General features: G+C 40.3%; 1 protein-coding gene across 12 annotated transcripts in view; it reads left to right on the top strand.

Moving 5' to 3' along the window:
* CLASP1 (cytoplasmic linker associated protein 1) overlaps positions 1 to 15,739 on the top strand; it is a 263,831-nt gene that overhangs the window by 91,830 nt on the left and 156,262 nt on the right. For all 12 annotated transcript variants that reach the window (XM_041739917.1, XM_041739921.1, XM_041739918.1 and 9 more), the window contains exons 4-7: positions 780 to 883; positions 2,275 to 2,366; positions 4,169 to 4,244; positions 8,983 to 9,080. In XM_041739917.1, coding sequence (XP_041595851.1) covers positions 780 to 883; positions 2,275 to 2,366; positions 4,169 to 4,244; positions 8,983 to 9,080 — 370 coding nt within the window. The remainder of the gene's footprint in view (positions 1 to 779; positions 884 to 2,274; positions 2,367 to 4,168; positions 4,245 to 8,982; positions 9,081 to 15,739) is intronic.

The raw sequence follows: 15,739 nt of genomic DNA on the forward strand, positions 1-15,739 counted from the left end.
CAGGGGCTTCCTTAACAGGACTCAGTCTCTGTGGTTTGTATTTGTTATTTTCCGTTGCCTCCCTAATCAGCCTGCTCTTGTGGATGAGGTCAAGAACCCTTTTCCCATCCTGGCACTAACTGTCCATCTGTGAATAAAAACCTCCCTTACTTTCAGAAATTTGGTATTTTAATAGCGTTCCATTTTCCTCATAAGTTAGCTGAATGGTTCATGATATCTCTTGTAAAGGAAAGGCCTGTATACACTTAGAAGAAGCAGAAGAGTAAGCTAACCTCCGGGACACCGGTGATCTGGGAGCCTTAGCCGATGGTCCACACTAGGCGGGGGGCTAGACTCCATCTAATACACATGCATGTAAACTCTAGAATCACAGACAGAAAGCACAGATGAAAAAGAGATGGAGTCCTAAGTGCCTGTTCTTCCTATCAGCGAATATGCAGTATCCCTCTCTTAACTAAATTTCCTTTTGCATCGACTCCTTCTTACCAACGTCTTCCACTGACATCCATTTTACTGTTTCACCAGCTTAAAAATGTCCTGCGAGCTGGCTGGGCCTCTAGTCGGTTAAGGAAGAGGACAAGTAGAATATCCCCACAAAGGATTTTGCAGATTCTTATAGCAGCTCCCATAGATTTTAGTGGGGAGAATGGAACTGTGAGGAATGGTGGTTCTAGAACGGTGTACATCCTTTAGTCTTCCCAGTAGTTGAAATGCCACTTGGTGACTGCAGACCCCCCAAAATAAGCTTTTGTTTGATCAATTTACATTTTGATTTTCAGTGCTGCCAAGTTTAATAGACAGACTGGGAGATGCTAAAGACTCTGTGCGAGAGCAAGACCAAACTCTGCTGCTGAAGATCATGGATCAAGCTGCTAATCCCCAGGTAGGGCAAGGAGGGGCTCCATGGCTTGCTGGCATCTGTTGTCTGGCCCGCATTGGGCTGTGCACTAATCGGGGAATCTGCTTGAGATTCTCTCTCCCATTCCTCCCCTCACCGTAGCTCATACATGTGCACGCTCTCTCTCTCTGAAATTTAAGTAAAGTAGAAAGATTTCACTACTTTTGTTTTTATTTACTTTGATTATTTACCTATTTATTTATATATGTTTTTAATTTAGAGAGCGTGTGCAAGCAGGAGGGCAGAGGGTCAAGGAGAGAGAGAATCTTAAGCAGTCTCCACACTTACTGGGGGCTTGAACTCATGACCCTGAGCCAAAATCAAGAGTAGAGCCCAGTGGCTCAGCAGTTTAGCACTGCCTTCAGCCTGGGGCATGATCCTGGAGACCCGGGATTGAGTCCTGCGTCAGGCTCCCTGCATGGAGCCTGCTTCTCCCTCTGCCTGTGTCTCTGCCTCCCCCCCCCCCCCTTTTTCTTTCTCTCTGTTTCTCTCTCTGTGTGTCTCTCATGAATAAATTTTAAAACAATCTTAAAAAAAAAATCTAGAGTAGAATGCTTTAACTGGCTGAGCCACCCAAATGTCCCAAGATGTAATTTTTTAAAGCTGATGTGTTTCACATGAAAATCTCCGTAACATTTCATCTGTCTCTGCTACCCCCCCACCCCCAGGATGTTATAAAAAGTAATAAATAGCAAAGGGTGTTGACTAAAATAGCGAGCTTAACATGGGAATTGAGTGTTTGAATGCATTAGATTCTTGAGCTCATTTGTGTAGGTGACTCATTTTCTCTGAAAAGAGGTGGTCGTGGTGTCTGGGGGGTCAGGAGGCCTGGCCCTCATTCCTATCTGCTAGTGAGCTGGGGCTGCTGGGACAGATGAACAGAGGGATGCAACCTGGCCTTCTAGGCTTCAACTGTACAATGTATAGGAGGTGGGGTAGGGTGGTAGAGGTTATTAGAAAAAGCCATCCAGGGAAGGTAAAACCTAGAATGTCTTAAAAGATGAGCAGATGTATGACTTGTGGATAGGGTGGGGACAGCTGTTTCTGACCAGGAGAGCAGTAGGAGTATGTGCTCTTTGGCAAGTCACCCAAACCTCTCTTGGCCTTACTTTCCTCATCCATGAAATGGGGACAATTACACCTTTCTTTCAGAGCTGTTGGGATAATTAAATGCAGTTATATAAAGGAACGTGTTTGGAAAAACTCTAACTTGATATAGAAATACAAGTTACCTATGTTTCAGTATGCCCTTGAGGGGCTGAAATGGATTGATTGAAGTTGGGGCTGACTTGGCACCTGTTGCAGTCCCTCTTCCATCAGCCTCATAATGAAATGAAAGCCTCCTCCTCTCCTCACCTGTCCTTTGTCATCTACAGTACGTGTGGGACCGAATGCTGGGAGGCTTCAAGCACAAGAATTTCCGGACTCGGGAAGGCACATGCCTCTGCCTTGTTGCCACACTCAATGCGTAAGTCTGGGTGGGGCCTGAGGGTTTCCTTTAGCTGAGCATTTTTATTTTTAATTTTGTGTTTTGAAGTAACTAGGATTTCAGGAAGTTGCAGAGAAATGTCCTGGGAAGTGCTATGTACTCCTGCCCCATGATTCTTTAGTCTTAACATCTTACATGTCTGTAGTGCAATGCCAGTGCCAGGAAATCAATACTGATGCAATGCCCAGGGCTTATATAGATTCCTCTGGTGACACACACACACATTGTGTATGCAGTTCTGCCCAGTTCTGTCTCACATGTAGCTCCAGGGAACCATCACCACTGGTGAAGCACAGGCCAGGCTCCCTCATGCCAATCATCCCCCGCCACCACTGGTCTGTTCACCATCTCTATGATTTTGTTATTTCAAGAATGTTATATAGATGGGAGGATCATTTATTCCTGTGTTTCTCTTGGGCACGGACCCATTGCTGGGTCATCTGGTGGGTTTAATTTTAACGAAACTGCTTGTTTTCCAGAGTCGTCTGTACTGTTCTTACATTCTCACCATTAGTGAATGGATGATTGGGTTTTTTCCATATCCTTGTTCTGTTTTTTAGCCATTTTGATTGGTGCGTAGTGAATATCTCATTGTGGTCTTAATTTATAATTTCCCAATGACTATTGATGTTGAATATTTCGTCACATGCTTATTTATAGGAAAGGTTTTTTTAAAAATTGAAGTTACAAGTCGCCTTTTCTGATTATAAAAGCGATATTGTATATGTCAGAAAATTTATATCAGGAGGAAGATCATGATTCGGTACATTTCTACCACCTTCACAAAATCACTGTTAACTTGTAGTGCATATTTAGCTCAGCCTGTAAAGTTCAAAAACATCATTGGGATAATAATGTTTATGTCACCTTGTAGATTTTCCACTGATATGTTAGCCTTTCCAGCACCATTAAATTGCCCACATTTGCATCTTTTTAAAAATGTTTCCAGTTTTTTTTTTTTAAAGATTTATTTATTTGTGATAGACATGGAGAGAGAGAGAGAGAGGGGCAGAGACACAGGCTCCATGCAGGGAGCCCGATGCGGGACTCGATCCCAGAACCCCAGGATCGCGCCCTGGGCCAAAGGCAGGCGCCAAACCACTGAGCCATCCAGGGATCCCTGTTTCTAGTTTTTGATCACCGTGCTTTCACTTCTGAGAATGTATCCTAAGGAAGCCATCAGATTACCAGAGGGAGTTGTGTTTACAAGGGCTGTGTGTGGTAGTGTTTATGACAGTGAATAGTGGTCAGCGACTTCGGTGCTGTCCAGCAGGGCAGGGTTAGCTGGAACTCTCTGCGGCTACTGTGTCAGGGTCCTTCCCCTGAACAGCTGTTCACTGAACATCAGCTGTGCACAGGAGGGGAGTTAAGGGAGGAGGGCCCTCAAGGGACTCGCAGTTTAGTTGAGAGCACAGAGTTGGGCAAAATAGGAATGGCTGTTTGACAGAATAATAATGCAGGGGCAGCCATGTGTGAGGCAGGCAAGACTGTGGGAGAGGCTGGGGCCTTGGCTTGGCATTGTAAGTTAGGAGCCAGAATGGGGCAAGCGTCGAGTGCTAGGGAGAGCACACTACTATGGGCGGCATGAAAGGTTTTAAACTCTGTGCAAAGGGCAAACTTTGTGGTGAGGTTTGGAACCAGATGGGCAGAAGATGGGAAGAAAGAAGAGCTGAGGTGTGAGGGGTGATTAGGCCCGGGGGGGGGGGCGGTGTTGAGAGGGAGGGGGGCAGTGTTTCTTTTCTTGGTTCTCACCAGCAGTAAAACACTCCTTTTGTTTTCAGCTCTGGAGCGCATACTTTAACACTAAGCAAGATTGTGCCACATATATGTAACTTACTTGGAGATCCAAACAGCCAGGTGAGTGTATTTTAATGAAGAAAGAATGATACTGGTTATAGACCATTAAAACGCATTCTGGTGTTCTATATATACCTGATAGGTGGGTGGGACTTTATTCATGTTTCTAACATGTTTCTAATTATTGTTCCAGATAATTAGCATTAATGCTTTTTAGCATTTATAAGATACCATTGGGGAGTGTGGTGGTCACTCTGTTCTGTTCTCTATGTGGCTGAGGCCTCACTAACCTATTAAGTAATGTCATCCAGACCAGCTTCCAAGATCCTGCCCCTCTGGTCACTCACTCTGCAGCCCAAAGCGGGTGGCCCTGGGGAAGAGTGATCAATGCTGATTGAAGTCAGTTAGGGATTACCTCTTGGGGTAGGAGGATTGATTGGAAGGGGCCTAAGGGACCTATTCTGAGGAGATGGCAGCTTCCAGTATTTTGTTTGGGTGGTGGCCACACTGGTGTATGTTTGGGTGGTGGCAGCACTGGCACATGAAATTCCTCAAACCCTAATGAAGTGTGGATGGTATTTTATATAGATCTTATGTAAATTCAGAGACCAAACACCAAAGCACCACTTCTTTAGTGTAGGGGTAGAGGAGCTGGTAATCCTTGGACCGTCACCAGGCAGGTCACGGAACTTTCCAAGCCTGGGCTTCAGAAGTGCCAATTCTCCCATGGATTCAGTTCTGTTTATCACTGAGAGTCGTTTTTGTTATATTAATGAGCTCCTATGAACGCATAATGAGAATACCTCATTAGATAAAGGGGCTGAAAATCAGAACAGTAACTTACCAGAGAAATGTACTTGGTAAGAGGGCATCTGATTTTAAACCTTGCCCGATGATTGCTAACGTGCCCCAGAAAGGTTGTGCCAGCTTGCCCTTCCACCTTCCCTGGCTCCTGGGTCCCTGTGGCTCTGGGCCCTGCCAGCTCTTGTCCTTCCTGCTTCCTCGGCTTTGCCCTTGCTTACCTTGTCTCTGCTCCTGCCTTTCCCGTCCCTATCCCCTCTTCTGTGCTCTGCCCGTGGGTTCTCTGGGTCTCTCTTGCTTGCACCTGCTTTCCTCTTGCCACCCACTCGTTTAACCGGTCTTCATTGACACTGGAAGTAAAATTTCCAAATGTTTTAATTTATTGAATCATACTTTATGTTTGTGTTAATTTAAAAAGAAACTTAAAAAAGTTCTAAGTTACCAAATGGGTTATTATGTGTTTTCTCCCAATTTGGCTTTGTTTTTGTTTTTTGTTTTCTATGGGGGGGAAATCCTTTACTGAAGTTATGCTTTGTGGTGATTGCTGCCATCCCGTGGTATCTTTAAGCAGAAGAGGCAGCCTGGCTAGCTGAAGTTCCCTGTTCGTAACTCAGGCGCTGTCACTGGCCACATGGGTGACATGAATCCGCATGGTGGGCCTCTGGGACACGGAGCAATTGGGGCAAAATGAGGTTGGTGTTCAGTGGGCAGCTTTTGGCAGTCTGTCACAGACAGAGCCGAAATACCCCAAACTCTGCACTTGGACAGTCATCTGTTGATTTGCAGCTGCCCTAGGAATGTTTATCTGCACACGTACACGCACACACATGCCCAGTCGCATCTCCTAGAACCCTCCTGCCAGGAAACTTTACCACCAGCTTCTCTGCTACTGATGCACTTAACTATTCCTCTTCTTGGGGTGTGTATATATGTTGCATGTGCCTGTGCTCTTGCCTCTATTTTAATCTTTTCATCCGTCTTTCCTACTGTGGGCCCCAGCAGGTGGCTAGCCTCCTCTGTATCCCAGTAAACAGTGGTCTTGTGAAGGAGATCATAGGTCTGAAGACCTCAGATTCTGTAAAGCATTCAGCTCGGGCCTGCTGGGCAGGGCTTAATGTATTGGGGCTCTTTTGTAGTCCCAGTGGCCTAAAATGTTGGGGTTCCTTTTTTATGGTGAGCCCGAGGGTGGGCAGAAGCAGTGTAGGGCCCATGTGGTTGTATTAGAAGTGAGCACTATGTTGTGCCTTCAGTCTGAGTGGCTTTTACAGAACTTCCCTTCTCAATCGGAATGTGTTACTTCGTAATACTGAAGAAAATGCGTTCTGCTCTATTTCCTGACTTGACCCTCAAATGTTGTCTGACCCCATACCTTTTGTAAGCCTGAGGAATGAGGATTTTAAAGGCTGAGGATATTGGTTTGGAAGATGAGGATATACGACTTCCATTAGCCATCATGTTGAGTGTTTTAAACACACAGCTTCGAGGCCCCCAAACTGCTGGCCTGAAATCTGATTCAGCCTGCAGACTGGAGTATGTGTCCACGCAATGTTTTAGTTTCACATTTTGGAGTTTTGGTGTTCTTATATTTGGGAGATCTGTATTTGATTTCTCTTGAAAGATTGGAAGCTGTGGCAGAGCCGTACCTGTATTCTTCCAAGGCTGGGTGATGGTGGCCTATTTGCCCGACCCTCCCATTTTCCCTCTTCTCTCTGGCAGCAGGGTCCCCTGCCAGAACCATTTGTCATTATATACCCACCTGGCTCCACTCATGTATCATGTCCCCTGCCTGGGCCATGTGAGCACTTTGGTTTGGCATCTCGTAAGCACTCAGATATTTGTTGAATGAATTATTTGTTGAATGAGTTATTTTTTTCTAGTCCCCAAAGCAGCCTGCAGCCTTCTTCGTCAGCTCACAGAGAAAATTGAGGCTAAAATAGTTGATATCTTTTATTCAGGGTTACACAGTTCCTAAATGGCCAGGTGGGTGCTCAGGTCTACTTTGACTCTAAGGCTGGTCGTTATTCCACTAGATGTCTTAAACTCCTAACAGTCTAGACTTTCTGTGTAGGACAGGTTGTTGCTTGCTTATTAAGGCGAGGGGCTCTGAGCAAATATCATTTGAAAGTGAGCCAAGTGATGCACTTAGTACTGCTCTTCAAGACACAGTGGCATTAACAACTTGGGTAGTATATACACGTTTCCATATAAAAATGGTGCCTATCATCAGAAGGTACTTCTTTTCCCAAGTAAACTGAAAATCTGCATTAGTTGGCTTGGGCCGCCGTAACAAAATACTGCGGGTGGCCTAAACAAGAAAGCTATTATTTCTCACAGTTCTGAAGCCTGGTAGTTTGAGATCAGGGTGCCAGCATCATCTGGTTCTGGAAGGGTGCAGACGGTTCCCTCACTTTGTGCTCACATGACCCCACTGTACACATGTGGAGAATGCAGCTAGCTCATAGGTGTCTTTTCTTACAAAGACACCAGTCCTGTTGTATTAGGGCCCTATTCTTATGACTTCATTTAACCTTAATTACCTTCTAGGTACAATCATGCTGGGGGTTAGGACTTCAACGTATGAGGGGCAGGGGATGTAAACATTCAGTCTGTAACATGACAGTTTGCCCTTTGCCACCATCAGGGGAAAAATGATCAGTGGAGTTACCTGTCCTGTAATGCTCTTAAATCAAGAGTAGCCTGCAGTGTTGAGAATTGTAAATTGTTTGTATCCCTACTTCCTGCCTCTGTCTTTTGTTCTCTGTTATTTTGGTTTCATTGCTTGAGACCAAATACAAAATTGTGTTGCTCCCCTGTCTTTGCCTACTGGAGTAAGCCCACATCTCCCCTCCTCCCCACCCCTCACAGGCTGGCCTGGGTTCCAGGGTATGCTGAAAGTGCCCCACCCCCATGTTTTTATTTGCAAAATTTTAAATCTAAAGAAAAATTGTAGGACTAGTATTAACATCTGTATTTACCAGTTAACATTTGTTTTATCTCTCCCTGTATGTATACACACCCACAGAAATACACTCTTTTTTTCTGAACCATGATATTTTTGCTCTGAGATACTTAAGTGCATGTCTCTCAGTAACAAGGATATGTTCTTATATAACCACATGCTATTTTCACATCCAAGAAATTTAACCTTGATAACAGTGATAATATTTGATGTACAATCCAATTCAGATTACCCTGTTTTTGTTTTCAGTCTCTTCTGTTTCTTAAGCCTTATATATTGCTGCTTTCTTAACTTTGTTCATATTTGTGTTGGGCCAGCTACTTACTTGCTCTTCCTGAAGTACATGCCATGCATCTCTGCTTTCATGCCTTTGCACACAGGCTGTCCCTTGTTTGGAACCTGTCTTGTTCCATCTTTACCTGGTAAAATGCTGTCCCCTAAGCACAGTTTAAGTGGGTCCTTCTTCAAGAAAATGTTCCTTGTTATTGTCCAGTCTTCTTGCTCCATTCCCTAAACTGTGCGAACACTTTATACTTTTGTATGATGTTTCCTACATCCTGTTCTGTATTAAATGTAGAATTTATGGATTTTTGCCCCACCCCACCCCCATCTCCTTTTAGCTCTTGTATACAGGGCTCTATGAATTATGGCCTTTACTACCCAGTTTTGTTGCTAAGTATTTGTTTTACTGAATTAAATCTACACTGCTTTTTATATGGTGTTTTGTTTTTAGTATAATTCATTTATTTGTAGTATTTTCCATTTTGGGAAGATTATCCGATTCCTAACATCAAATGAAAGAATTGAAAGAGCTAAGGGATGTGGACTTCAACATGTTTACAGGGATGGGACCCAAATATTCTTTGGAATTGTACCAACAGCATGGCTGTGTCTAGTCAAACGTCTATAAGGGATTGTATCACAATTGCATTGATAGATTGGTAATAAACTTGGGGTGGTGTATAGCCTGTTGTGTCCCAGCAGGAAGTGCTGTGGATTGACACAGAGCAGCTGTAAGATCTCTTCTTTTACATCTAGGTTCGAGATGCAGCAATAAACAGCTTAGTGGAAATTTACAGACATGTAGGAGAACGTGTGAGGGCAGATCTCAGTAAAAAAGGATTGCCACAATCCCGGTGAGTTCAGACTTTTTTTCCTTTCTTCTGCTCTTCTTCCCCTCTTCTTTTTTCAGTTAACGTCTTGCTTAATTTGTTGTGATTATATTCAAAGAATATGTGGTTAGAGGATTGGTGGTTGGAGATCTTGTCCAGATAATATGTTGGGGGCCCCTCCCATTCTACTTCCTCAAAAGAAGTACTGTCACTCAGACATCTAGCCACATCTCATGTCATGTTTTGATTTTAGAAGCATATTTAAAGTCAACTTTGAAAAATTCAGCCTTCTTTTGGTTCATATATTTCTATATCTTGGTTGCACATAATGCCTAGTATAGTAGGCGCCTAGAATATATTTGTTTGCATTAATGAAGCCCTTCCACAATGTGTCTGGATAAGTAAAGAAATAATTCTGGAAAGCATCTTGGAAATGGTAGTTTTCTGTTAGTTGCAATATATAGAGGCCAGTTGTAAGGGTATCAGCATCTCAGCAGATCCAAGACCACATGAGTCCACAGATGTCTCTGTTGTAGTTAACATTTAAAAAAATAATGAACTGGACATCTTTAATTTTAACTACAACGGAGAAATTTTAAACCGTTTGTGCTTGCCCTGTTCCTTTAAGGGAGAGAGTAATGTGCAAGTCCTGGGGAGCTGGACATGGCCTGGGCTTCTGGAGCAGCTAGTGTGAGCCTGTCACTGTGTCCCTGGAGATAGCAGAGCCCAGAGACATGAAGAGACTTGGGAGAGCACATAGCACGAGTCAGAGCTCAGAGGGAAGCCCTGTTCTGACTTTCCTTTTAATTTTCTCTATCCCATTTTGTAAGAGTTTATAGAGTATTAGGATGTGGGTTGGCATTTTGAAATATACAGGTATCCTCTGTCTTAATGTCCCTTAATGGGATATGATGAAAGAGAGCCCCTTACCCTAAAGTAGGGGTTCTATGCACAGTCAAGTGGAGCTATACTCTGTGTTGCTGAGAGTCCAGTCTGACCCCAGGGTTGCTCTCACGGTGCCCCTGAGCTGCGTGCAACATAATTAGATGGGAATAAAAGTATTTTCATTGGGAATAAAAGTATTTTCATGTTTTTTTTATATCAGATAATCTGTGAAAATAGACTTATTTTGTTCCCGCCTTTTATGAACCTCAGCTTTCTGGTCTTTGAGTTTATGGGAGAATACCTAGGAGAAAGATGAACTTAAAGACAAAAGCATTACACGGTGTGCTAGGGAAAATTGGAGGGCCCAGGTGAGCAGGGAGAGCACCCCATTGTGTTCTAGCTTTTAGTGTTTCTACTGAGAATTGCAAAGCCATTCTGATTCTTCAACCTCTGTGGATAACTTTGATTTTCTTTGTCCCCACAGTTTGTTTGAAACTTTATGATGATGGGTCTTATATGAGACTATTTTCATTTTTTGTGTGGTGCACTTGGAGGGCTTTTCCATCTGGAACCTCATATCTTCTGGGCAAGTTTCCTTAAGAATATAACTATTATGTTTATAAATATAAGTAGTTCATAAATAAAAATAGCACATAAGTTTAAGTTTTATATCTATATACTGCTTATATTAATAAGTATAATAGTTCTGGCCACTTGGACCAGTCCCTCCGATTTTATTTTTTCTTTCCTATTTCTATTTTTATATTTTTGTTCTGTCTTCTGGGGAGATTTTCTCAAATTTATCTTCTAACCATTCTATTGGGTGCTTGATTTAAAATTTTTTCTTTTTTGGGAACACCTGAGTGGCTCAATGGCTGAGCATCTGTCTTTGGCTCAGGGCATGATCCTGGGGTCCTAGGATCGAGTCCTGCATCACGTTCCCTGCAGGGAACCTGCTTCTCTCTCTGCCTATGTCTCTTGCCTCTCTCTCTCTGTGTCTCTCATGAATAAATAAATCTTAAAATATTTTTTTTCCTTTTTTGTTCTAATGGTATGGTCCCTTTTTATACCATTGTTTCTGTTTTTAAAATAAGAGTCTTTTTGAAATATTCCTATACAATAATTTTTATGTTTATCATATTTTTATAATTTACCATATCCCCTTTAAAGTGAAGAGTTGTTTTTAGTATATTCAGAAAGTTGTGTAGCCATCATTGTTATCAAGTTTTAGAAATTTGAAAAGAATCCCTGTATCCATCAGTAGTCGTTCTCTTCTTCCTTTCTTCTACTTAGCCCCTGGGAATGACTAGTCCACTTTTATTTTATGGATTTGACTGTTTTGGGACATTTCATGCAAATCACATAACCAACTGAGCCACCCAGGCACCCAGAATGTTTACTTTTTCCTTTCCAATGTGGATGCTTTTTATTCTTCTTTCTTGCCTAAAAGCCCGGGCTAGAACTTCCAGTATTTTGTTATCCATTCTTCTGTTGATGGACACTTGCTTTCCACTTTTTGGCTATGTGAATAATGTTGCTGTGAAAATGGATATATAGATCTCTCATATTCTCTACATTCAATTCTTCCAGTATAACATTGAATAGGAGTGGTGAGAGGCAATGGCCATCATCCTATTCCTGATTTTGGGAGTAAAGCTTTCAGTCTTTCAACATTGTTAGTTGTGGGTTTTTTGTATATGACTGTATGAGGTTGAAGAGATTCTATTCCTAGTTTGTTGAGTGTTTTTTTTTATCATGAAAGGATGTTGAATTTTGTTAAATACTTTTTCTGCCATCTATTGAGAGGATTATGTGACTTTGATTTTTATTGTATTACATTAATTGATTTTCAGATATTAAATCAACCTTGCATTCCTGGGATAAATTCTACTTGGTCATGGTATATAACTCTTTTTATATGCTGCTGGATATATAAGGGAAATTGGTCTATACTTGTCTTTTATTGTGATTCTTTTTCTTGGTTTTGGTGGTGTTATTTATTATACTACCCTCATAGAATGAATTGGAAAGTGTTCCCAACCCTCTTTTTCTAGTTTTAAAGGGTATCTTTTTCTTTAATTAATGGTTTTATTTTTTGAAGCATTTTTAGATGTATAGAAAGACTGGCTAGAAAGTCCAGAGTTCCCTTCTTTCTCTCCTCTTTGCTTCCTCCTTCTCAGTTTCCTCCATTCTCATCTGTATTTCATAGGATTTTGTGAATGATTGGTGCTAATTCTTCTTTAAACATTTGTTAGAATTTACTCTATGTGAAGCCATGTGGGCCTGGGCTTTTGCTTTAGGGATATGTTTTGATTACTAATCCAACCTCTTTGCTTGGTTATTGGTCTATTCAGATTTTGTTTCTTTTTAAATCATTTTTGGTAGTTTCTGTCTAGGAATTTATCCACTAAGTTACCTACTTTTTGACACACACTTGATAGTGTTTTTTGTAATTCTTTTTATTTTTGTAAGGGTAGTAGTAAATGTGCCTTCTTTCATTTGTTGAGTAATTCAAATCTTCTGTCTCTCTCTTTTTTTCTGGTCAAATTAAAGGTTTGTTAAATTTGTTGATTCTTCCTCCACCCTCCCACCCCCCAAAGAACTAAATTTTGGCTTGTTGATTTTATTTATTGTTTTTCTGCTTCCTCTTTTATATATTTCTGCTTTTTCATTTTGTTGATTTCCCTGTCTTTTAAGGCAGAACTTAAGTTATTGATTTGATAATCTTCTATCTTAATGTAGGCATCTATGCCTATAAATTTTTTATGGTATGATATAAGTACTACTTTATTTTTTTTTTATTTTTATTTTTTTATTTTTTTTAGTTTTTTTTTTTTTAAGTACTACTTTATAAGTACTACTGAAGCTGCATCCCATGTTATGTATATTGTATGTTCATTTTTATCTCAGAGAACTTTTTAAATTTTCCACTTGTTTTTATCATTGGCTTTCTTTGTTTTTTGTTTTTTTTTGACTTTCTTTGTTATTAGGAGTGTTTTGTTAAATTCTTACATTATTTGTTACTTTATTATTTCTATTTGTCATTGATTTCTAATTTTATCGTATTATGATCACAAGTCATAATTTCTGTGTTCTATGATTTTAGTTCTTTGAAATTTGTTTTAGGCTTATTTTATGGCCTAGCCATATGCTGTGTCCTGGAGAATGTTCCATGTGTACTTCGGAAGTATCTGTATTCTGTTGTTAGTTATTGAAATGTGTGATATTGAATCTCCAATTAATACTGCTGAATTATTTATTTCTCCAGTTCTCTTGTTTTTTGCTTATAAGTTTTGGGGCTCTGTTTTTGTGTACATATCATTATGATGTGTTCCTGAGATAGTGACCCTTTTGTCATTGTAAAATGTCCTTCTTTGTCCCTGGTAGCATTTTTTTGTCCTAAAGTCAGTACTGCTTAATAATAGTATAGTCACTCCAGACTGCTTCTAAGCACTGTTTGCATGGAATGTATTTTTCTGTCTTTTTACTTTCTATCTCTGTGTTTTTGCATTTAAAGTGAGTCTCTTGGGATCCCTGGGTGGCGCAGCGGTTTGGCGCCTGCCTTTGGCCCAGGGCGCGATCCTGGAGACCTGGGATCGAATCCCACGTCAGGCTCCCGGTGCATGGAGCCTGCTTCTCCCTCTGCCTGTATCTCTGCCTCTCTCTCTCTCTGTGTGACTATCATAAATAAATAAAAAATTAAAAAAAAAATAAAGTGAGTTTCTTGTAGGTAGCATATAGTTGGGTGTTGTTTCTTTATTCATTCTGACAATCTTTGCCTTTTCATTGGAGTGTTTAATTCATTTATATTTAATGTAGTACCTACTGATAAGGTGGACTTTATTTCTGCTACTTTGCTATTTGTATTCTGTATATCATGACTTATTTGTTTCTTCTTCCTTTATTTTTTTTTTTTATTTTTTTAAATGATGGCCTTTTTATTTTTATTTTTTTATGATAGTCACAGAGAGAGAGAGAGAGAGGCAGAGACACAGGCGGAGGGAGACGCAGGCTCCATGCACCGGGAGCCCGATGTGGGACTCGATCCCAGGTCTCCAGGATCGCGCCCTGGGCCAAAGGCAGGCGCCAAACCGCTGCGCCACCCAGGGATCCCTCTTCTTCCTTTAATACTTCATTTTGTATTAAATCTATATTTTCTTGTGTTTTATTTTTAACTTTGTTTATTTTACTATTCTCTTTTGGAATTATTTTCCTAGTGTTTGCTCTGGGAATTTCAGTTGACATCTTATTATAGAAGTCTAGTTAGAATTATTACCCTTAATTAATTTCAGTATTAAAAACTTTACTCTTATATAGTTCTATTTCCTCCCCTCCTTTCTTCAGCTTTCTTTATCTATACATCTTTGTATATTTCAGCCCACCAACACACACAGTTTTATAATTATTGCTTTATGTAGTTTCAAGTCATGTAGGACAAGAAAAGAGTTAACAACAAAAAATACAATTATACTATCTGTTATAATTTACCTGGGTTTTATGTTTACCTTTGTAGTTACTTTTACTGATGTTTTTTATATAGCATCATGTAGATTTGGGCTAATGTATGGTCTTCTTTCATTTTTAACTGAAAGACTTGTCTTTTTCTCTTTTTTTTAATATAGGAATGTCTTAAATTCTCCTTCATTTTTTCCTGCCAAGAGTCTACAATTCATTATATTGATAGTATAACTTCATGTAAAGACTGAAATATCTTTGGTCCAGAGACGATTCTCTGCTTCATTTTTGAAGGATAATTTTATTGGATGTAGAAATCTTGGTTGAGATTTTTGTTTTATTTTATGTACATATGTATTTGTTTATTTTCAAATTATTAACATATACTTGGTTGAAATTTTAAATTTCAAAATTTTGAGTATGTCATCTCACTGCACTTGGTCTCCACTGTTTTTTTTTTTTTTTTATAATGAGAAGTTATTTATCTTGTTGATGATTCTTTGTACAAAATGAGTGGCATCTCTATTGTTGCTTACTTTTTAAAAATTTTTTTATTTATTTACTTTGAGATTTTATTTATTCACGAGAGACATGGAGAGAGAGAGAGGCAGAGATATAGGCAGAAGGAGAAGCAGGCTCCATGCAGGGAGCCTGATATGGAACTTGATCCAGGGACTCCAGGATCACACCCTGAGCCAAAGACAGATGCTCAACTGCTGAGCCACCCAGGCGTCCCACTTTTTAAAAAATTTAAATTCAATTAACTAACATACAGTACATTGCTAGTTTCAGATATGGAGTTCAGTACTTTCTCAGTTGCATTTAATACTGAGTACTCATCACATCAGGTGCCCTCATTAGTGCCTGTCACCCAATTACCCCATCTTCTTAACCACTTCCCCTCCAGCAACCTGTTTCTTTCCCATAGTTAAAGAGTCTGTCATAATTTGACTCCCTCACTGATTACTTCCCATTCCACTTTCCCCTATGGTTCCCCCATGTGATTCATATTCTTTATTTGAATGAAAACAGGTGATAATTGTTTTTCTCTAGTTGACTTCACTCAGCATAATACCCTCCAATTCCATCCATGTCCATGTAAATGATAAGATGTCACCCTTTCTAATAGCTGAGTAATATTCTATTGTATATATATAACACATCTTTATCCATTCATCTGTTGATGGACATCCTGGCTCTTTCCATAGTTTGGCTCTTGTGGACATTTCTGCTATAAACATTGGGGTGCAGGTGCCCCTTTGGATCACTACATTTGTAATTTTGAGGTAAATAACTAGTAGTACAATTGCTGGGTCATAGCGTAGCTCTGTTTTTTAACTTCT

The sequence above is a fragment of the Vulpes lagopus genome, chromosome 24, assembly GCF_018345385.1.
Source record: "Vulpes lagopus strain Blue_001 chromosome 24, ASM1834538v1, whole genome shotgun sequence".
In the NCBI taxonomy this organism is placed as follows: domain Eukaryota; kingdom Metazoa; phylum Chordata; class Mammalia; order Carnivora; family Canidae; genus Vulpes; species Vulpes lagopus.